At 47.7% G+C, this 22,462-nt stretch overlaps 2 protein-coding genes across 3 annotated transcripts; both read left to right on the forward strand.

Annotated features, from left to right (window-relative positions):
• Positions 1–8,953: 8,953 nt before the first annotated feature.
• On the forward strand, positions 8,954–13,650 carry LOC137461906 (lymphocyte antigen 6E-like). Its single transcript, XM_068171774.1, has 3 exons — positions 8,954–9,828; positions 12,298–12,417; positions 13,205–13,650. Exons 1-3 carry the CDS (start codon positions 9,777–9,779, stop codon positions 13,411–13,413), a joined length of 381 nt encoding a protein of 126 aa, XP_068027875.1. The 5' UTR covers positions 8,954–9,776; the 3' UTR covers positions 13,414–13,650.
• Positions 13,651–15,768: 2,118 nt separating this feature from the next.
• On the forward strand, positions 15,769–22,227 carry LOC137461969 (lymphocyte antigen 6E-like). Of its 2 annotated transcripts, XM_068171988.1 has the most exons (4): positions 15,769–15,874; positions 16,822–17,134; positions 20,818–20,937; positions 21,618–22,227. In XM_068171988.1, exons 2-4 carry the CDS (start codon positions 17,083–17,085, stop codon positions 21,824–21,826), a joined length of 381 nt encoding a protein of 126 aa, XP_068028089.1. In that variant the 5' UTR covers positions 15,769–15,874; positions 16,822–17,082; the 3' UTR covers positions 21,827–22,227. The 2 variants fall into 2 exon arrangements, with proteins under 2 accessions (XP_068028089.1, XP_068028004.1); XM_068171903.1 differs by lacking the exons at positions 15,769–15,874; positions 16,822–17,134 and having other exon boundaries at positions 20,601–20,937.
• The last annotated feature ends 235 nt before the right edge of the window (positions 22,228–22,462 follow it).

Genomic DNA, 22,462 nt, shown 5'->3' on the forward strand with positions numbered 1-22,462 from the left:
CTGCAAGGTTTTAATCCAGAGTTTGGGCAGCTTGGAAGGGGGTGTGACCCTCTGTCCCACTCTTGGGAATCCCCAAAATTGTCGGGATAGGCCTGGCAGCATGAAGGGAACTTTATTTTCTTGGCATCCATGAGGTTTTGGGGAGTGAAGAGGGGATCAGATTGGATGGGACCTTTTTGCTCCATTCTGAGTGACTTTTCCTGATTTTCCTATCCATTCCCTCTTTGCAGTGACTGCTTGTGCTGCTTCTTGCCCCTCTAAATTCCACTGGCTCCCTCCAGAAACGGTCACAGCCAAAACACGGGGCCAGCACTTGGCCTAATAATGGAAATTCCCCTTTTTCCCTCCTTTTCTCTGAGCTTTCACCCTGTATTCAACCTGATTCATTCAGCACTTCCAGGGAAGTGGAGCAGGAAGGAAATTCTCCAAGTTTTTTTGGGAGAGGGTGGTCCAGGTAGGACTTTAAACCAAGCTTTCCCACCACTTCCCTGTGTCTGACCTCGGGAGAGTCATTTGGTGTCTGATTCTTGTGATAAAAATGGAGATAACAACTCCAGGTGACCTTAGGACTCTTTGGATCTCAGCCCCTTGGGAATGTTTCATCCAGGGATGACCTTAGAGCAGGATCAGGAGGGTCAGGGGTCCACCCACAGTGTCTGGCTCTCTGGCAGGCCTCTGCAGCTCCGTGCTGCTCCAACTGCTAGGAACGCTCCTCCTTCCCACAACCTGTCCTGGCAATGCTGGGGCTGCTCCCACGTCGCTCCCTCCTCCGGAAATTCTGTTCCTTGACTCACTGGAAAGCTTTTTTTGGGAGTTCTCTTAGGAGCCAGGCCGGCAGAAAGACATCCCAGCCCTCCTCCCCATCACAAAGGAGCTCGATGTAGACACAGAGGTGAAGATGAGGGTATGGCCATTGCTCAGGGCCTTGGTCACTTGGCCACTGCCTGGTTTGGTGGCACCAGGGTGACAGGTCTCACATGGGTTGAGGTTTCTCAGGAGGTCTGGTGGGATCAAGGACCCCTTGTTCCACTTGGAGGGTCCTGATGGTGGAAACAGAGGAGCTCTGAGACCAGGATTTGGTCCTTGGAGTGAGGTGGGTTCCAGGATGGGATGCAGAGCCCTGTGTCCTCAGAAAACCTTGGAAAGCTCAACCGATCTGCTTCCCCCTCCAGCAGCTGCCTGCTCCCAGCACTGTCACAGGTGTGCCACAGCACACATGACAGCAAGGAGGAGCTCAGGGATCAGCTCCACCCTGGAAAATTGGGAAACCGGCTTGTCTGCTCCTCAGCCAGCTCCCAGCTGGATGTCAGCGGGGAGCAAGGGAGCTGGTGCTTTACCCCCTTCCAACAGCAGAAAAACCCCAGAGAATCCCAGAATGGTTTGGATTGGAATGGACCTTAAAACTCATCCAGTTCCAAACCCTGCCATGGGCACCTTCCACTATTCCAGGCTGCTCCAGACCCCATCCAACCCAGCCTTGAACCCTTCAAGGGATAAGGAAGCCACAGCTTCTCTGGGAATTCCATCCCAGGGCCTCACCACCCTCATAGGGAAGAATTTCTTCCCAATATCTGATCTAAATCTCTCCACTTTTAGTTAAAAAATGTTTCTCTTTTCCCTACGCTTATAATTCAATGCTTTTCCTGGACACGTGGTCCTTGCTGCAGGATTGGATTATCTGCAGACAGATGTTCTTCCCAAGGTTTGCTGCCTGCTCTGGGGCTGACAGGTTCAGAGGAAGCAGAGCTTGGTGGTTTTCTACATTTAACCACATTTCATTCCCCAAAAGAGCCCCAGCCCCCAAGGTTTGGTGGCAAAAACCCAGAGCTTCCCCTGGATGCAGTCCTGCTTCTAAGGAAACCAGCAGGAGTGGTGCTCCACATCTTCCCAGGCATTCCCGAAGTATTCTTTCTTCTTCTGTGCAGCAAGAGGGAGCTGTGTTGGAGGCTGTCCCATCAGTGTCCCCACAGATTGTGCCACCTCCCACCCCAAATCCTCCACCCTAAATTTGGCACTGCAGGAATGGGAAGAAGCAAACACGTGAAAGGTCCCGAGGTTAAATCCTACAGGGAGAGGCTCCGTCCAGGCAGATAAACAGCACAGGGCAGGGGATGTCCCCCTGCTGTGAGGACACGCGTCACGGCGTGCTTGTGGCACCCTTTCCTCCCCCAAAACATCCAAATCCATCTCCTGGGCACAGACTGGGAGGAGTTTCTTGGCACAGGAGTGTTGACAGTGGGAAAATGCCAAGTTTGTGACAGATTTAATGGTGTAGAAGTTGATTCACAGCTCTTCTTCATTATCAGAGTATTTTGTGAACCTGCCCAGGATCCCTGAGTGGCTGAGAAACCCAAAGGAAGCAAGTCCTGAGGATTCCTGAGGATTGCTTGGATGGCGTGGTGCATTCTCCTCTTCTCTGGGCACACTTCCCCAGGAGAATGAGATGGATCAGATGGGGTGGGCAGGAGCCATCCCACTATCAGGACCAGGTGGCAGTGAGGACAGAGGGGATGTCATGGCTGGATTTTGGCTCTGGAAGTGCCACCAGAGGCACTGCTTGGTGCTGTGGAGGAGAGGAGATTCCCAGGATGTCACTGTGAAAGCCATTCCCAGGGAACAAGGGCAGGAGGTTTTTGGCCTCCAGGAGCTCAGCCATTCCCAAATTTGTTTCTGTTGGCACTTCCTTCATCAATCTCCCTTTCAGTTTGAAGGGAAGTGGATTTTCTTCCACGTGGGGAGTCAGGGAGCAAAACCTGGGCCTGATGCCAAGAAATGGCATTCCAGAATGTTGTTCCAGAAATGGAAGGATAAGTTTCTGGAAATTTTCATGGACCTCTATCTCCACTGGAGATCCTCTTTCCTTCCTCTTCCCCTACTCCTTGAGCAGTAATTGGGCTGGAAAGCAAAGCTGGAGAGAGGCTGAGGAACTAAAAACACCTCTGTCCCATGCCTGTGACTTTGGGAATGCCTCTCTTAGCTCAAGCTTGACTTTAAGGCTCTGGAATTCTTTGCTGAAGCATTTTAAAGTCCCTTCACGACCTGGTTGTGCTTTTCCTGACAGTTTAATAATTTGGGGATGAGTCAAACCTGGGACACAACCAGCACAGGGCGAGTTGTTCCTACTGTGCCCTTTCCTTGGCAAGCAGGTGGTGCCTGCAAAGCCAGGGTGGATTTTGAACCCTTCTGTTGTTCCCTGGATCATGTGGGTGGATTTTGATTCCCATGCCCCTCCCAGGCTGCCATCCATGAGGTTTCCAAGCCCTTGTTTGTCCGCTGGGCTCGGAGGGGATCCTCTGCCAGTAGATGGATTTGATTTTGGCACTTGAGCTGCCCTCACCAAACCCCAGGGGTGGTGGGAAGAAGCCAAATCCATCTGGAATGTGCAGGGATGCACCTGAGCTGGACTAATTACTTCCCCTCCTTCTGTCCCACCCCGACAAAACCATTCCCTGCCTTCCCAAAATAATAATAATAATTAAAAAAACCCCAAACCTAAACAACAACACAGCCTTGAATTTTTGGCCAACCCTCCTGGGAAAATGCTCATCATCTCTTCCAGTGAAGGACACGATTGAGTTCTCAGATAGGACTGTTTGTTTCTGTACCCTGGTGGCCACACCCATGGGGTTGGGATGGTTTCAGCCAGGATTTTTCCTGGCTCTGGAGCTCCTCCACCAGCGTGGGCTCTCCCTGGGGACAGCCTTGCTGTCCCTGGCCATGGCTGGGGAGGTTTCAGCAGGGCCATTACACAAGGTGTGACAAGTTTCTGGACGTAACAAGGACCAGCCCAAGCTCTCGTTCTCACCACCCAACTGGGCTTTTGATGCTGTGGCAGTGGGAGTGGGGCAGGAGAGAAACCGGAGCGTCTGGATCTTCCCACACGTGGGTTGAGTTTTTCCACTCTCGTTGAGTTTTTCTGCTCTCAGTTGGGATCTTCTTGTGGAAAAAACCCAACTCAGAAAAGTTAAAATAAATTAAGAATGGTGATAGGGTGAGGGGGAATGGATTAGAACTGGAAAAGGGTGGATTTGGATGGGATATCGGGAAGGAATTCTTCCCTGGGAGAGCGGTGAGGCCCTGGCACAGGCTACCCAGAGCAGCTGTGGCTGCCCCATCCCTGGAAGTGTCCAAGGCCAGATTGGAGGGGCCTTGGAGGAACCTGGGATAATGGAAGGTGTCTCTGCCCAAGGCACGGAGCTGGAATTCAATGATCTTTAAATTCCCTTCCAATCGAAAGAGTTCTGTGATCCCATGAAGAGCAGACAGATTTTCTGTGGAGCTCATCCCACATTTTCCACAGATAAAAATGAAATTATTTATGTCATTTGATTCCCAGCTCTCACCCAACCTTGTAAATTCCAGCTCTTGTCTCCAGTGCACAGGATCACTTCCACACCTGGAACAGCCATCATGGAAGAGATGAGTCAAGAACTCAAAGCACATGGAAATGGGCAGACATGGAAAATGATGGTTCTTGTGGAAGATGACCCAAAATGCAGCAGACTGAAGCTGTCTTGGAGGCCCTGCAGACACCTGGGGATGCCCTCAAAATGCCACCACAGCCGTGTCACACCAGCCTGGCAGGTTTGAGTGACAGCTCCCTGTACCACCCTGGATCTTAAAGTTCAATTTAAAAGCACACACAAAATAAACACAGAACCCCCACAGTGCTCTCAGAGGTGTTGTGACAAAAAACACAGCAGGTGCCACCTACTTGTCTTCCTCAAACCCTGGCCAAAATATTCTGCGGCAAAGATTTTGGTTGTCTTTTTGTAAATATTTGTCCTGGCACGGTCAAGATTCCTTTCACAGGCCAAGATTTACAAAGAGGCATCAGAGCTTGTCAGGGCCTGTAGGATCATGTGGTGCTGGGGACGATCCCATTTTAGCTCCTGTATGTTGACTCCTCGTGTTATGAAACAGGATCAGCAGGGTTGGACTTGGACAAGGGGAAATTCCCACTTTCAGTGCAAAAACAATGTCAGATGTGGGATTTGTCAGGGAGAGTGGTTATTTCTTCCCAAGTATGGTTGCAGCCAGTGGACCCCTCCTTGAGGGGGACTCGAATTAATTGTTTTTGGGAAATTCCAAGAGGATGCTGGGGTTTTTTTCCCCCTCTCTTTTCTTCTTTTGTTCCTACTCCCCACCACCCTCCTCATTGCCCTTTTCCCCTCAGACCCCTGCAGGTCTCCAAAATTCCCATTCCTGGCTGTGGAGATGCCACCACCGAACAACAAACCTGGCTCCAAGAAGGATGATTCACATCCATAACTCCCTTTTCCTCCACAAACAGGGTGGTTACATCCAAGTGGCTTCCACGCAGCAGCTCCATGCCAGGGGACCGTCCAGATTGGGGTGTGCCCAAGCCATGTTGGTGGCCCGATGGCTTGGGTGGCGCTGGGGCCGGGCTGGTGCCCTGCTTGATGACAGAATCTGGATCTGGCTTTCCATCAGGATTTTGCTGGGGGTGTGAATCATGGAGGTTTACTCCGAGCATGATGGTGCTGTTTGATGTCGCTCCAAGCTGATGGGGCTGAAATATCCCTGAGGATCTTGGAGACTGAGGGAATGTGACAAAATGGCTTCGGTTCCCTGTTGGCTGCAGACCCAAAGTGTTGGAACCCTGGTTCCTGCTGAGAATTTTAGACTTTCTGTACTGACAGGCACTGACCCCTGAGAGAACACTGCATTTGAACTGAGGCCGTGGAGAAGGCTTCCAAAATGGAATGACAGAACTGGGATTATGGGTGTGTGGTTTGAATAGGAGTGTGTAATATCACAGGGTGGAAAACTTAAAGGTTTTAGAATATTGTAATATATATAAAGCAAGAAGAAGGACCAGCCTCCACCCTAAAACCTCCACCTTGTTTATATATGTTACAATATTCTAAAACCTTAAACTCTTAAGTTTTTCGCCCAGTGATATTACACACTCCTATTCAAGCTGTGGGCAGGAATGTCTCCCACTACCTCAAGGTGCTCCAAGCTCTCTCCAACCAGGCCTTGAAGACAGCCTTGATCACCTGGTATTTCATCTACACATGGTGGATTTGGGCTACTTCTGTCCATCCCAGCTGTAAGTTTGGTAGCCTCTGTCATCTGCTGTCAATCATCTAAAACTACTCCTCATACTTCTTACTTCAATACATCTTTCATAGTTCTAATTCTCTAAAATATCTAGTCTTACTCACAAAACCATCTTTTAAAACTTTTTTCTAACTCCATTTCTCTCTCAACAATATCTATCTTATTCTACACCATTTCTAAATCAACATTTCTTATTTTAAAGTTTGTGTGAAAATACATACTGCATGACCCTTCTATTAAACCCTAAAAATTCTCTACAAATCTATTTCCCACAACCTGCCTTGGGAATGACCTGAGGAGCTGTGTCCTGCTGTTTGGAGCCTGCCAGAACAGAGGTGCTTTGGGAAAGAGAGGAATAGAGTAGGCTGCCTGCAACAGGCCTGAGTGGAAAAGGCAAAATGTCACACTCAGCTTCTCCTTTTTTTCCATGAGTTTCTGAGTCCCACAATCTCCCACTTCTGCTTCTTCACCAAACCCTGTTGCCACTGCAGGTCCAGATGAAGCAACCCAGCCTTCCCTGACCCTCCAAGGAAGGAGGAGAGGACACAACCAGACCAGCCTGGTGTTGTCTGGTGTCAGGCCGGACCACTTGCACCACCTGTGTGACTCAGGGACACGGGGAGCACCATCCATGTCCTCCACCCTCCCACCTTATCCACAGCCCTCTCCTTCCCTCTTGGCTGCACTTCACAAGCCTGAGCTGAAACAGAGATTCCTCCCTGCACCACTGAGGGGAGCTGAGATTGGAGCCACCCTCCAGAGAGAAAAAAGGGAGGAAATTTTGACATTGAAACATCCCTGGACCTGGCTCCATCCCATCCCTCCATCCTGGGTGGAAACCATGCTTTGTCTGGCTCCAGTTACACAAAAAGGCCTGGCCTTGCACAAAGCATTTCCAAAGTCTGGCACAAACAGCCTCTGTGGCTGCCAAGCCCCAAGTGGGTGAAGGTTTTTCCTAAAACTTCCAGGCCCTGTTAACTGTTTAATTCCCCTTGTGACACCCACTGGGTGACACCCAACAGGTGACACCCACCTGGCCCAGTTTCTGCTGCAAGGCTCACTCTGCTGCCCTTCCCTCACCCTGCTTTTTTCATGTCCCTGGGAAACGGTTTTAACACCTCCCTGCAGCATTCTCCTGGCACCATCTGCACTCCCACTCCCTCAGATGTCTTTGCCCTGGATTTTCTACCAGCTCTCTTCACCCCTTGCTTGTAAAAAAATGGATTTTTCTTCCAAAGGCACCGTTCCCTCCAGTGTTGCGGTGCTGGTTGGAGCCCAGAGCCCTTGCAGTGGCCCTGGGCGTGACTGCAATGCCAACAGGGCCCAAGAATAGCAGGGATTTGGGACTTGGCCAGAGCCTGGGATGCCTCCCAAAGCCTTGGCAGCCTCCCCCAGGGACACAGGGATAGGGGTCAGGTGATGCCCTGGATGCTTTCCCCATCCAGGTCGCACAGGAGCCCCCAGTGGTTGGTTAAACTGGGATTTGGGGAATCCTGCAGCTTCCCAGCCCCTTGCAGGGCTATTTTTAGCACCTGAGGAGGGTCTGGACATAAGAAAATGTACATTTTCCACACAGGAGGGACTTCCCTCCCATCCCATCTTATTCCTTTCCCTCACTCTGCCATCCTTAACTATTCCCCCCCAAGCTTTGTGTGTTTGCTTTGAATTATTTTGCTTTGCAACAATATTTCTCCGCTCCCTCCTTCTCTCTTTCCACTTCTGTCTGAAATATTAATCTTGTTTATTATTATTATTATTATTATTAACCTCTCCTCTCTCCAATCTATTTAAAAGCTTTCTCACATTCCCACTTCCCACAGCTCATTTCTCACTTGACGGTTTTTCTATTCAGCTGCACTTTGTTTTAACAGCCTCATTTATTTACTGCTCATTTATTTGTTTTAATTCCAAAGCTTTTCTTCTTTCTTGTTGTGGGCTGTGTTCAAGCCTTGTTCCCTCTTCCCACTGAGAAGCTGCATTTTTCTGCTCGATTGGCTCCGAGATGAGCTGGATTTGGGGTGATAATTCATTTTCATTTTGGGATTTTTGATGGGATGAAAGGGAAGGAAGTCTCATTTTCCATTTTTCCAGCTGACTGAGACAACCCTAGTGTTATACATTAAACAAACGTGGATTAATACCTGTTTTTTTTCTCTCCCTGCTCCAGCAGATCCCGTTTCCTGCCTGATGTTTTTCATGCCTGTATTTATAAAGAATCTTGCTCAGAGAGAATGTTTTTTTCCCCAGATTATTTCTGAAATATTGTTGCTGCATTATCTGTCACGTGGGCCTTTCACATCCTTGCTAAAAGATGAAATAGTTCAAGATTCCCGCTCAAGGTCAGACCAGAGAACAGAATGGAAAACTTGGAAAACTGGGGGCTCATCCCCTCCACCCTCTGGACACTGAGACAGAATCACTGAGGGTTGAAGCTGCTGCAGAAAAAAAGGAGGGAATTGGGCAAAGGAAAAATTATTAAAAGCAAAAAACTCCTAACAGGGGTTGGGAATGGGTCCAGCTTCCCAGGATTTTGCCTGGGCAGGGCAGGAGTTGGCCTCGCTGATCCTTTTAGGTCCCTCCCAACTCAAGGCATCCCATGATTCTGTGATTAATTTTGGGGAAAACAAAGAGCACCTGGATGTTCTTTCTTCTTTTTCCACACCACTTGTGACCTTACAAACCTTGACCCTGAGCTCCCCTTGGTCATTTCTCTCTCCAAAAGGTCCTGCCAAGACCTTCTGACCAGGATTTCTTTCATTTCTCAGTCATTTTTGCTCCCATTTTGTAGATTTTTAAATCCTGCAGGTGCCTCCATGCACTTTGTGTCTCTCCTGCAGCCTGAGTCATTTGGCTCTTCTGCACCCTGAGTCAAGAGGTGGTGTGGGAGCAGAAGGAGGGAGCCCAGAAAGAGTGGAAAGGTCATGGGGGACTGGAAAAACCTGACAGAGTCCAGAGCTGGTCTCCAAGGAGCAACAAACATTGTCACCTGGAAACCCTGGATGGTTCTGGAGGACAGAAGAACAAAACAAAAGCATCAAACCCCCATCCCTGCCTGGACTGCTGGAGCCTCTGAGTGACATCTCCAGGCATAAATACTGGGATCAGGGGTGGAACAAGAGAATCTTTAAGGTCCCTTTCAGCCCAAACCTTTCTATGATTCCACGACTGAAGGAATGCTGCTGCTTCCTGCTTAAAGCATTGTGTTCAAGGGAGATAATTCTGAATGGCTCTGAACAACACAAAAATCTTTTATTGCCTCTTCTCCCACTTCCCAGAGATATTAAGCTCCCCATTCCATGGCAGTGAGAATGGATGGAGGGTGCCAGCAAACAAGGTGTCGCCCAGCCATGCCCTGACTCACTCCAGGTTTTGTGGCTCAGCCCAAAAAGGGACTCCCGTGTTTGGATCAGCTCAATTACTCCCCAAAGTAGCAATGCAGACAGGAGCAGGCCTCGGAAAAAAAGATTTGATGAGACAGAGATGTAAAAAAAAACATTGCTATCTGCAGCCTCATAATAGGTCCCTACGCACAAACACACCCAGCACTGATCACATCTTGGGTGCTGCCACTGCCCAAGCCTCAAATTATTGCAATCAAAGGAAGCCAAGGATGAGGCAGGGCTGGTATAAAACCTCCCTGGGGTGCATCTTCTCACACTGCTCCAGCTCCGAGGGCACGAGGACCAACCATGAAGGCTTTTCTGGTGGCCCTGCTGGCTGCAGTCCTGTGTGCCCAGCAAGGTAAGGAGGCTGGGAGAGCCAGAGGAGACGAAAAACAAGGAGATAAATGAGGGACGAAAGGGTTTGGCAGCTTTTGTTGCAGCTGCTGAGGTCTTGGCGGGGTATTTTTGGTGTCAGCCACAGCGAGAAATATTTTGTGTGGTTGAGTGCTCGCTCATGGGTGGGTTCTCTGTGACCCAGAGGAGATGAATTCTGGTTTCTCACACCCTCAGATATCCACTTCCAACCACTCACAGCTGAAGACACGACCCAAAAAATGCTGACAGGAATCAAGCAGGGCTCAGAGTTTTTGCCTTTGGTTTGATTTTTGTTCCTGAATGAAACTCGAGGAGCTGTTGTGGACTAAAGCGTGGAAGGTCTTGGCACTACATCTCCTGCCAGCATTTCACTTTGTTCCCCACAACTCCAATTAGGTAATGAGGCTGCTGGCAGGTATTTGAAAGCCTCAGAGCTCTTTGCTCCTACACTGGAAGAGCTGTTAAGTGCCTGGGAGTGTGTTTGGAATGGGACTCACAACGCTCTGCTCTTTCTTGTCCTTTTTAAAAGGAGGGGCAGCCGTACCTGGATAATTGTGGGGGACTATCCGGTTGGGAAATCTTGGCTCTGGGCACGGATTTGCCAGCCCGAGGAGCACAATTTGCACCGTTAAGGTAGTTTCTGGCTGCATTTGCAAAACTCCAGCTAATGGAGGGTGGAGGGCAGATGCAGGAAAGGCTTTAGAGCAGCTCTAATAGCTCGAGCTGTTATTGTTTCCTGGCTGGAAGGGATTTTCCTTGGATCACTTAGGGAGCATCAGAGCTTTCAGCTGCTCCCAGGCACATGCTGAGGACACGGCTCCATCTGCGGCAGGAAGTGGTTTGGGAAATTTGGCAGAAAAGCAGATCAGGGAGAGCTCCAGGGTCTGTAAATTGCAATAATCCTCGCCAGGTCTGGGTTTTGCTTTGCCTGCAGAGGGACAGGAGCCCCCAGCTCGGGCTGGGGAACCTCCAGAGGAGAGGCGGGAGGCTGAAAATTCCCAAGTGATGGAGAAATAGTGAAAGATGAAGAGGAGAGCTTAAATCCAGTTTGAAACAATGCTGATTTTACCTCCTACTACAGAGACCCCCTGAGCTTGCAACACCTGGCACTGGGAAAGAGCAGAGAAATCAGCAAATGATAAAATAATTTGGATTGACAAGGATCTTAAAGATCATCCAGTTCCATGGGCAGGGACACCTTCCACTGTCCCAGATTGTTCCAAACCCTGTCCAACTTTCCTTGAAGCATCTGGGAAGGTTTCAGAGCAAGCCAGTCCTGTGCTGAGACACCCAGAACTCTCCAGATCACAGAGGGGAGGCCTTTTCTCCTCCTCCTTTGAGACAGTTAGAGACCAAAACGGCTTTCACTTCTCTTTTAAATCTGCCTCTGGAATCATTTAACGAAGTGTCATGGGCAGACTCAACCTCAGATGAGAGCTTGAATAGAGAACAAACTCTGAAGGGCTACTGGGAGGCATTTCCTGGCTAAAAACAAATATATATATATATATATATATATATATATATATATATATATATATAGCCTTCCTGGGCTGAGAAAGTCAGGAAAAACAGAACCAGGGAAATCTCAGCCTCATGGAGACACCTCGCTGGTTTGTAATTTTTGTTCACCTTCAACCAAGAGCTCTTCACTGCTGATGACAATGGAGCAGGATTTCCTCAGAGCAGCCCAGCTGCCTCTGTCACCCTTGCCCCAAAATGAGGAGCATTCCTTAGAATTTCAGGCAGGAGGGAAACAATTTCCACCAATTGTGAATCCACCTCTGGGGAATGAGAAGGCACATCTGTGTTCTAGTGGCCTGCCTGGAAGTTTGACTCAATTTTCTTCAGTTGCGCCCAATAATATCCCACTTTTTCTCTGGCTCTTGGATAGACCTGGCTCAGCACTGAGGAAAAAACATCATGGAGAGCACCCTGTTCCAGGTGCTGATAGGAATAATCCAACCATTGTCCAGGGCAGCCTCTCCCAGGGAAATGCTTTTAATCAATTTGGCTCCCAAGGGTGTCACTAGGCATTAATTAATTCACGTCTGGGCAGGGTTTTACAGATGTTGGGTGAAAACATTTAAAACTGACCTCTAGAATTGGGCTGGTTCCTCCTCTCCTCGCCGGGACTTTGCTTTTGAAGATTGGTTTTCAACAAGGCCAATGTGGATCCTGAGGAGAAAAAAAAATCACCTGAAAATGCTGCTCAGGCTGAAAATTGTAAATTTAACCCCTTAAAATCTCCAGTCCAGAAAGAAAACTTGGTTTGCTCTCTACATTTGTTTTCTCAGCTCCATGAATCAACCCCAAACTTATTTCACTTGCTGGGAAAAGTTGTTCACACCAGACTTTTCCCCTTGTATTTTTCAAGGCTTTTGGCACTTTTTTTTTTCCCAGGAGGGAATTGCTGGGAATCACTAATCTGTGTTGTGGGTGTTTTTTCCAGCTTCGTCCCTGTTTTGCTACATCTGTGACAACGAACATTCCAACTGGAACTGCATGAAAACCTACAAGTGTGAGGACCATGAGAAATACTGCACAACCACATACAGCACTGCCGGAATCGGTGAGTCCCAGAAAATAGGATTTTTTTTTTTTTTTTTTCTTCTAGAGATGTTGGTGGGCAACTTTTTAAAAGGAAATGGATGGAGATCGGTGGTTTTGTTGGAAAGAAGTTATGATTTTGAGGTTGAAGTGTCTCAGTGTGATGAATGTGAATAGCTCAGCGGTGCTTTGAGGTAGAAGGGACCTTCAGGATCATCTTGTTCCAGGGACACCTCCCACTAGACCAGGTTGCTCCAACCTGGCCTTTGACACTTGCAGGGATGGGGAAGCCACAGATTCTCTGGAAAACCTGTGCCAGGGCCTCTCCACTGTGTAGAAGGGCTGGCTGGAACAACCAAATTTCAGGAGCAGCCTCTGTTTGATCTGAGAAGTTGTGGGATGGAGAATAGAAAAGGGTTGGGTGCCAATAACATGTTTTTTAAAAATGCATTGGAATTGGAATGCATTGGAAAAATGCATTGGGAATGCATTGGGATTGCTGTCCTACAGGAACCACAGAATCATTTAGGTTGGGGAAGACCTCCAAGGTCTCGAGGCCAACCTTTGACTGGCCACCACCTGGGCAACCAGATCAGAGATTTTGGCCAGTGTGGATTTCAGTCAAGGACTTCCCAGTGTCCCACATTTGATCCAGGACTTGTGGATTCACACCCAGCCCTGTCAAACCCCCTGAGAGCTTTTATTGCTGTGTGGAAAAATTAAGGAAATTGCAAATCACTCTCCTCTGGTCAGCTCTTCCAACAGAATGCTAAATCCCAGCTCTCCTTTCTCACCCTTTCTCCACCCAGGCAAGGACGTGGGACACCGCATCACCAAGAAATGCTCTGCGGACTGTCCCGAGACCAACGTGAATTTCGGGATGGCCGCTTATTCCACCAAGTGCTGCAGCACCTCCCTGTGCAACTTCAGCGGCGCCAACAGCATCCGGATCAACTACGCCGTGGTCCTGCTGGGAATCGTGGGAAGTTTGATCTGTGTGCTCAGGGTGGGATTGTGAGCAGGGCTGGCAGAAGATTGTGACCACCCGAGAAGCCACAAGGTATTCCCCAAGTGAGAAACCTCAGCCGAGTGTTTCCAGCAACGACCCTGTTGTATTCCAAGACATTGCTTCAGATCCCAACATGACACCTATTTTCCCCCCCACGTTGTTTTGTACTAATTTTCCCCTGGAAAAGCTCTTTTGATAGCACGTGTGTGATAGTTGTCAGACAAAATAAAGATTTGTGTTATTCTAGAGTGTGTTTGTTGTATCTGCACCAGGACCAGCCTGAGAAATCAGCTCTGCTTCACATTGAATTCCTCTTTTTAGCACTTGGGAGCCTTCTCCAGGCTACCTTTCCTAACTTTCTTCCATCCAGCAGCTCCAGACACTCCACAGAGCCAGATGGTCTCCCAGATCCCTCTGAGATAAGGAAAGGTCAGAGATGTTTGTGTTGTTCCCATTGCAAACACCAACGGGAATTGTCTTGTAGATGCTGATGCAGGACCAGGAATTTGGTCCTACAGGAATTTGCACTGGGAAGTTCTCCTGGGATCTCTGCAAAGTCGGTTGCTCCAGCTTTTAAAACAGGTAAAGGTCCCACCCCAAGATGCTGGAGATGCCCAAGGTAAGGAAAACGCTGATGGAATCTGTCCTCATGGAAAGGAGAGCCCTGCGTCTGCTTGGAGAAGCTGCTGAGTGATTGCTCCTGATTTTCCTGTGGGAAATGGGCAGGAAGAGCCTGGAAGAGGTGATGGTGTCTGAGCTGATTGGGGAGGTCTCTGCTTCATCCCTTTCCAGGGTTTCTGCTGCATTTCCAGGCTTGAGGATGGTGGGGATGGGATAGAGATCCCCTTCAGCTCTTGGAGGAGCAGAGCTACAGCTTAAATAGGCAAGTAAAATAATCTTGGAGATGGAGAGTGTGGAAAAGTGCAGCACTGAATTTTGGGAGGGTCTTTATAGCGGCACATGGAAAACAGGCCTCCAGCCCTGTTTTATTTGAGGGGAATCTGGTAGTCCAGATTTGAGAGGAATCCTGCACTGGATTTTAGGGGAATCTGGTGCTGGATTTAAGGGGAATCTTGTACTGGATTTGAGGGGAATCTTGTGCTGGATTTGAGGGCAATCCTATGCTGGATTTGAGGGGAATCCTACTCCACCAGCACTGCAAACTCCATGTGTTTCTGTGCAGCGGTGAAATGCTGGGTGAAGGTCGTAAAAATGGGATTAGGTTTAGTCATCCTACAAAGATTTAATTTCTGGTCAGGAAGGGTGTTCTGGAATTTATTTCAGTGGGATAACTGAAGTGGAATTGTTGAAGAATTTCTGAGGGGACTATTTCCCTGGAAACTTGGAGCTTCACATTTTTTTAAATCACTTTTCCCATCGCTTTATGTTAATCACAATCTGTGATTTCTGAGATGCTTCTCAAAGCTTTCGGCCAACTTGAAGTTCCACATTTAGTAACAACATCTGAATTTCACAGCTACTTTTGCATTTCAGCACTTGTTTGATGAAAACTGCATTTTTCCCCCAAAACATACAATTGTTTGCCCTTCTCATGGGACAATTTCAACCAGGTTTAGAACAAGATAAGCAAAACATTCTCCTCCTTTCCTTCTCCACTCCACTGTGCCAAGGGAAATATTTTTTTCCACCTCACCTTCCACTTTCACCTCCAGTTAAATGCCCTGTCACTCTTTACAAAATCGTCCTGAATTTTCATGAATTCCAAACTCTTGTAAACTGGGATTTTAACTTCTTCTTTGCCTCAGTTCTTCTTGTGTCCTTTCTGCCTTCATGGGCTCCTTTCATTCTGTCACCTGGCCGGGACAAAATATCAGAGGGCCATATGGACCAGCTGGAAGATTTCAGGAGCATCTCGTGGAAAATCTGTCAGGAATCCTGCAATAAAGCCTTGAAGAAATCCATTCTGTCCTTCTCCAAATCTCAGCAGCTTGCAGGAGACAGGAGATATTTTAGGGTTTGGCATGGATGAGATTTTGAGGGAAGGAAAAAAAAAAAAAGCAGTGCCTGAGCTGCTATTTCTGAACCTGTCAGGGGATGCTGCTGGAGATAAATCCCAACGTGGGCTGGCTCTGGAATGGAACAGTATCTCCTTGGGACTGGAGCCCTCCAGATAGGCCCCAATAAACATGGATTTACCACTAAGTACTCATTAAATGTATTCTGGCTTGGGGAAAATAAAATATTTTGCAATATTTTGTGCTGGCATAGAGGGAGCTTTGTTTTCCTCCTGCTGGGTGCCTTCAGGAGGCTGACGGAGCCAAACCTCACCCTTCCTCGGAGCTTTTCTGGCTAATTGCCACCTCTGCTCCAAATTAGTTCCATGCTCTGCCTATTGGGAAGGCCAAAATTCCCTTACTCATGCAAGGTTCCAGAGGGACAATGTTTATAAGTCCAGCTTGGAGGTGCTGGAAAAACTGACATCACTTCAGGAACCCGGCGTGTTTTCCCAGTGAGAGGAGGGCTGGAGGTGGGACATGTTGGAAGCCCAAAATATTCCATGGGAGATGGGAATCTGAGCGAGTTGGAGAGAAGGAGAAAGGGGATAAAGCAGACAGAGAGCAGCAAGGGCGCTGGCAGAGGATTTGGGGCAGCTCCTGCAGCTCCGAGGGTCACGTGAGAGGATCCAGCTCAACTTTTCCTGGGATTGTGCCTCCGTTCTGTGACTCGATGGCAGAAAGGCAACAGTGGGAGGGAAAAACAACAATCCTCAAGAAGGTGGGAAAGGTTCTGATTTTATTCATGGAGATTGGATGAAATGTGATTTAAAGGGAAAAAAAAAAGGGAGGAATAAAGAGCACAATCTGGGAATCCAATGGAATAATCCTGTTTGGCATTCCACAAAATTTCTTTTTCTGAAGACTTAGTGAGTTAAGATCATTGATCAGCCAACCCCTCCTTCTCCATGCTTTAATTGGTTTGTGTTTTTCTCCCTGACACTTTTTTTTAAATGAATTTGTGAAAAAATTCCCAGCTTGTTCCATGCCATGGGAGTGGGTGTTATTTCTATTTTTTAAACTTAAATGGCCATTTCCCTTTGCTTTGTGGAATTTATTTTTTAATAAGGTAACATTTTCTCCTCATAAAAAATATCTCAGAAATATTTCTGATTTTGAACTTAAAAAGGAGATAGAAAATGATGCCTGGTCCCCTATGAAAAACAGTGGAAGGATTCTGCTCTTCTGATCTCACTGCCTTGACAATCCTGGGAGACACTTGGGAGAAGTTTCCATCCCAAATTCAATTTTAAATTTAAATTCCCTCCATTTCCATATGTGCAAGGACACAATCTTGGAGGATGCAGCCTGCTCTGAGACCTGGAAAAGAAAACCTTATTCTTTTGCAGGGAAAATTGCTTTGTTTTTATGTTTTGCTTTTCCCCCACTTCTCCAGAATTAGAAACGGTTGCAGAGTTCACGTCAGCTGGAGCAGCTGCATTGTGAAACAACGAGGAAAAGTTGTGGGGAAAAACACACCTCCCTCCTTATTTCCAAAAAAACGCCCTTCTCCATACAAGCCTGGACACGCTGCTCCCAATTATCCAGCATCTGACACAGCAGCCTCTGGTTATTATCTCTGGATCAAAGCAAGCACTGCAGAGGTATAAAACCTGCCCTGCCTGACTCCTGCTTATTTTAGAGGCTCCCAGACCTCTAAAGGATGAAGCTTTTCCTCCTGGTCGTGCTCGGCGTCGCCCTGTGCACGGAAAGTGGTGAGTGCCGAAAGGATTGGGGAACCATCCCAAAACTGGGGCATGGCTTTGGTGTTCCAGGATTTTGCAGTGTGGATGGTGAACCTGAAGGGTCAGGAAGGAGTTATTCCAGGAGAAGGGGACAGGGGGTTTAACCCCACCTGAAGTTGGAGGGGTGATGAGGAGTGGGGGGTGAGATTCCCACCTCAGATGATTCCTGCAGACCCAGCCCAGCCCCTGGGATGGCTCAGTGGCAGCTGAGAGCCCTTGGGGCAGCTCCATGGGAATAGGGATATCCATGAGGGATATCCAGGGCAATATGTGCAGTAGATCTCTGGATTTGACACTAAAGCCTGATTTTTTTTTTTTTTTTTTTTTTAATTGGTTGCACCTCAAACCATCGTTTCCTAAATTGACAGATGTGGTTGAGCCACAAGAAGGTGCAATTCTGGCTCCCAGCTCTTCCCTGTTGCTTCCAGGTGCAACTTTGCTGATCACAGAATCCCTAAGGTTAGAAAAGACCTCTAAGATCGTGGAGTCTGATCTATTAGGAAAAATTCCATCATGGAAAGGGTGGTCGAGCATCCAGGCTGCCCAGGGAAGTGGTGGGATCACATCCATGGGCGTGTTCAGAAAATCAGTGGATGTGGTGCTCAGAGCCAGGGTTTAGTGCTGAACCTGGACTCAGTGATCTTGGAGGTCTTTTCCAGCCTTAATGATTCCATCATTCCCAGCTGATCCCAGGCTTGGGATGGAGATGCAGAGTCCCATTCTCATTCTGATAATTGTCTGGGGGATTTTCTGGGAGAGCACTGGGAAGCTGCACCTCAATTTTCCTGGCTGGACTCTGCCAAGGACCACACCTTGTGCTCTGGGTCAGGCAGGGAATGGGAGGTGCAGCCTGGAATATCCCTCTCTTTTAGGGGAATGGTTGATTTCCTCAGATCGGGGGGCTTTTGCCTCTTTGCAAACTGAATTTTTCCCTGCAGGATTTGACCTGCAAATTCCTGGCCATTCTGGTCCTGGACTAACAGATGGTTTTGGCTCCCACTTAATTTGAGGAGGGAAATATTCCTATTGATGGATTTCACAGGCTTGGAACTTGGAATTGTGCTCAAGCTGAGGATGTTAACGCAAATAAAAGGATCTTTTCCTGCAGCTTTACTCCCATTTTCTTTAAAAGATCAAGGAATGAGACAGCAAATTCCTTGAGGAATGTTTCTATTCAGTTAGAGCAGAGGTCTTGGTGAGTGTGGAGACATCCAAAGGCAGCCTGGATTAACTCAAGGTTTGCATCTGGGAGAAATAAAATTCCCTTCCAGTCCCAGCCCTCGCTGCAACAGAGACCTCAAGAAATGAAATAAAATTAAAGTGTTTTTCTGTAGCTTGCCCAAAATTGTCCTCCCTGACTTCAGGGTGTGCCAGTTTAGGAGCCAATCCCAGAGTTTTGGATTAATTGGTGAGTCAGAGATCTCTGGAGCATAGAGAGAGGTTGAAAAATTCATCCTTGGGTGGTGCTTTCACCTTCTCCTGCCAAGGAGGCTCCCAGGGCAACTGGAGTCTGAAATTAGGAGCTTTGGGAGGTTGGGATGAAACAGGATTTGGGCATGGAACTGGTTCCACTGTTTCCTGCACTGATTCAGGAAGTTTTTCTGGAAATGTGCTTGGATTAAAGATGCTGCATTTATTAAGGATTAAAGTGAGCTCTGTGTCTGGAAAATCCAGTTTGGGGACTGAGTGTTTCTGTGAGGAAAGGGTGGTTCCCAGTGGGGGGGAGGTGAAATATCCCATATTACATTCCATGCAATAGAATTTTGCATGAGAAAAGAGAATGAAACCAAACACTTTGGACAGGGACTATCTAAAGGAGGGTCCCAGACTTGGAAAAAAAAAAAAATTGGGACTGAAAGGTCAGGACAATATTGAAGGCAAGAGCCAGGTAGGACAAATGGAGCTTCTGGAAATGGAAATGACCATGATAGGAAGTAAATTGAAAAAGTCTGGATATGAAGTCAAAGAGAGCCGAGTGCCAAGGCTGAGGCTGTTGGAATGACCATGGGAATGGTGGGAAGTGGGATCTGAGTTGTCTGGTGGCCTCTGCTCAATGCCAGTCAGTGAGGGACAGCAGAGGAAGAGTAGGGAACGTGGGGGCTGTGGACCACAAGAGGAAAGGCCATGGGAAAGAAGGGCATGTTGGCTGGAGTGGGAGGAGAAGGCAGAGTTTCCACACAGGCAGAGGAAGAATAGAGAGCTAAAAGCAAAACATTGATCCTGCGGTCACAGACTGAGCTGGAGCCAGATCTGGGCTAGCAGGACACTCAAGGAGCCTGTTTGGGCCAGAAGGACTTGTCCAAGGTCAAACAAGGGCAGTGGCGAGGTTGGGACATCGCTGACAAAGGCACGAAGAAGCCTGGGCAAGGGCGAGGAGTGAGGAAGATGAAGAGCAAGGAAGGCAAAGCTAAAGGACAAAGCTGCTGCAAGAATTAGTTGGGCATTAAAGGCCAGTAGCCAGGGATATTCCTGAAATGAGGATGAGTTTAATCCCTGGAGGGTGACATTGCAGCCAGATAAACAGATGAGGAGGAAATTCCCCTTATCATGCAAAGAATCCTTCCCCAAGGATCTCTTTGCTCTCAATGATGCTTCAGCCTCGAGTGCCAGCTGTTCTCATTCACTGATTTCAGCAAAGCACTTTGCAGATGCAGAGTCTTCCAGATGTGCACATTTTGTGGAGCGAGGACGTTATTCCCCATGGATGGCTGGAAAAAGGAATCTGCTGCAGCCAAGGCAGGGATTTGCTAAGCCCGGACTTCCACAAATCCAAGATTTTCCACCTGGCACAGGAGAGCTCTGAAAAACAGCCCAAATCATAGAAAGGTTTGGGTTGGAAGGGATCTTAAAAACCATCTCGTTTTAGTGTTTGGTATTCAGAGCAAGTCCTGGACAGTTGCTGCCTTTGAATTTTTGTCTTTTTTGTCTTCTTTTTAAATTTTTTTTTTGTTTTGTTTTGTTTTTTTTTGCATGGCACATGTCCACACCCCATTTAAGACACAGTTTAGACAGTGACAGAAATCCTAACTCAAATTTTTCTAGGGTTTTGCTGGATGACCTAAGTGAAAGAACCATTCTGATGCCCACGTAGAATAAATCATAGAATCCTGGAATGGTTTGGGTTGGAAGGGACCTCAAAGATCATCCAGTTCCACCTCCCTGCCATGGGCAGGGACACCTTCCACTATCCCAGGCTGCTCCAAGTCTCATCCAGCCTGACCTTGAACACTTCCAGGGATGGGCCAGCCACAGATTCCCTGGTCCAGTGTCTCCATACAAGAATCAGTGGCCAGAAACTGAGGCTTGGAGGGGCCAAGTAGGAAAGAAAATCCAAAAGCTTCACACTACAAATGGTGGGAGACTGAGCTGCTCTTCCCAAAAGCATAGTGGAGATGCCAAATGTTTTAATGAATTCAAGGAAGAGTCAACCAAACATCCTGAGGGTTCCTAAATGAGCAAACCACAGCTGTGGCAGCAATTTGAGCTTAGTCTGTCTCCTGAAGAGTCTTTCGGAACAAGTTTAGCCCATGCAGGAATTTTTTGCCTGTGGCCACTGGGTTTGACAGATCCTCCATCCATTCCATTCCCCCCCCCCCCCCAGTTTTGTGCTCCTAAGGATATTCCCAGAGGATGTTTTTGTGCTTCTTTTGCAGCTTTCTCCCTGACCTGCTTCTCATGCAAAGATGCAACTTCCAACATCCATTGTCTCAGCACCACCACATGCTCTGAGAACGAGAAGTATTGTCTGACAACCTATACCACCTCAGGAACCGGTGAGTGTGGAGCTTTCCCAAGGCCCTGAGGACAAGGTGGGGCTCAGATGGGGCTGACAGCTCATCCTCCTCCCACCAGGAGGTACAGTGGAGGAATTAATGAGGATTTTAGAATGCAGAGAACAAATCCTGGGAAGGTGGGAACTTGGCCTGGGACTGTTGCAACATATCATGAAAATACTTCTGATTAAACTCAATTAAAATTAAATACTGCTGATTGAACACTCTTAGGACAGGGAGATGATGGAATAAAAAAAAATTATTTTTATTATCCCTGCACAAACTCCTTGTCTCAACTCCAAGCTCAAGTTCATGCCCATGAGGTAGTGGAAATGGAAAGTGCTGGGTGCTGTGGAAGGAGCAAACCCAAGGCATGGTGCCAAAGTCTTGCAATCTCACATTGTACAAATAAGTCCCAAATTCTTGCCCTCAGCTGGCCCTGAAACCAGCAAAGGATTTGTAAGGCCTGGAGAGGGTGTCCATAGGTCACACATACACAAACAATGATGGAATGTGATGAAGCCCAAGGGAAAACCCAACGACATCGAGGGCAGAATAACAAATTCCCTATGGGATTGCACAGCCAGGCTATGACTTATGACTGAAACTTAAAAAAAAAAAAAAAAGATTGAGATGAAAACCTAAGCTTTTCCTGCTGTTTTTTCTCCCTCCCAATTCAGGCAGTGACCGGAGCCAGCGAATCACCAAGAAATGTTCTGCATTTTGCCCAACAATTGACCTGAACATCGGCATAGCTGGAGTCGCCACCAGCTGCTGCGAGACCTCCTTGTGCAACATCAGTGGGGCCAGCAGCGTGAAAACCAGTTCCACCATCCTCACCCTGGGGGTCCTGGCCAGTCTCGCCTGCATCCTCAGGATGGGTTTTTGAGGGGTTTTTGGGGAAAATGAGCTGCTTGGCTTTGCATGGCATGGTTTGAGCTGTGGTCCATCAGGTGGGAATGCTGCCCTGTGCCTCCTACCTGGAAGGTCACCTCCCATCAGGAGGTATTTTTTGCTCTTTCCACACTCTGATGACAACACAAAATGATGTTTGGGAGAGAAAGGGGTAAAATGGAGCCCTGCACATGCAGAATGGCCCCATGTGGCCTCCATCTCTCCTACTCCTGGCATTTGTAACTCCATGCATTTTTTGCCTTTCATTTTATCCCCGCCATTCTCTTGTGCCAATTTTTTTTCCCATTTTCCACCCTGTATCATTTTGCTCTGAGAAAGCCTTTAATATTCCAGTTGTTAAACAGAAACTGGGCACAATAAAGTGTTATTTTATTCAATTGTGTGGCTGTGTGGAGTGGCACACTGGGCGTAGCTGCTGGATGCATCCATGTTATGGGATAAAAGCGGAGGCGTTTGCCTGCAAGTTGAATGGGGATAATGCTGAAATATATTAAAATTACTTTGCATTCACTTCAGGAAGCCTCTCCCCAGATTTTATTTTTTTCTGCACTGACAGAAATGGCATTTTTGTGACTCCATTTTGGAATGAACTGAATTCTATTTAACTTCC

This window comes from Anomalospiza imberbis, chromosome 1 (genome assembly GCF_031753505.1).
Source record: "Anomalospiza imberbis isolate Cuckoo-Finch-1a 21T00152 chromosome 1, ASM3175350v1, whole genome shotgun sequence".
In the NCBI taxonomy this organism is placed as follows: Eukaryota; Metazoa; Chordata; class Aves; order Passeriformes; family Viduidae; genus Anomalospiza; species Anomalospiza imberbis.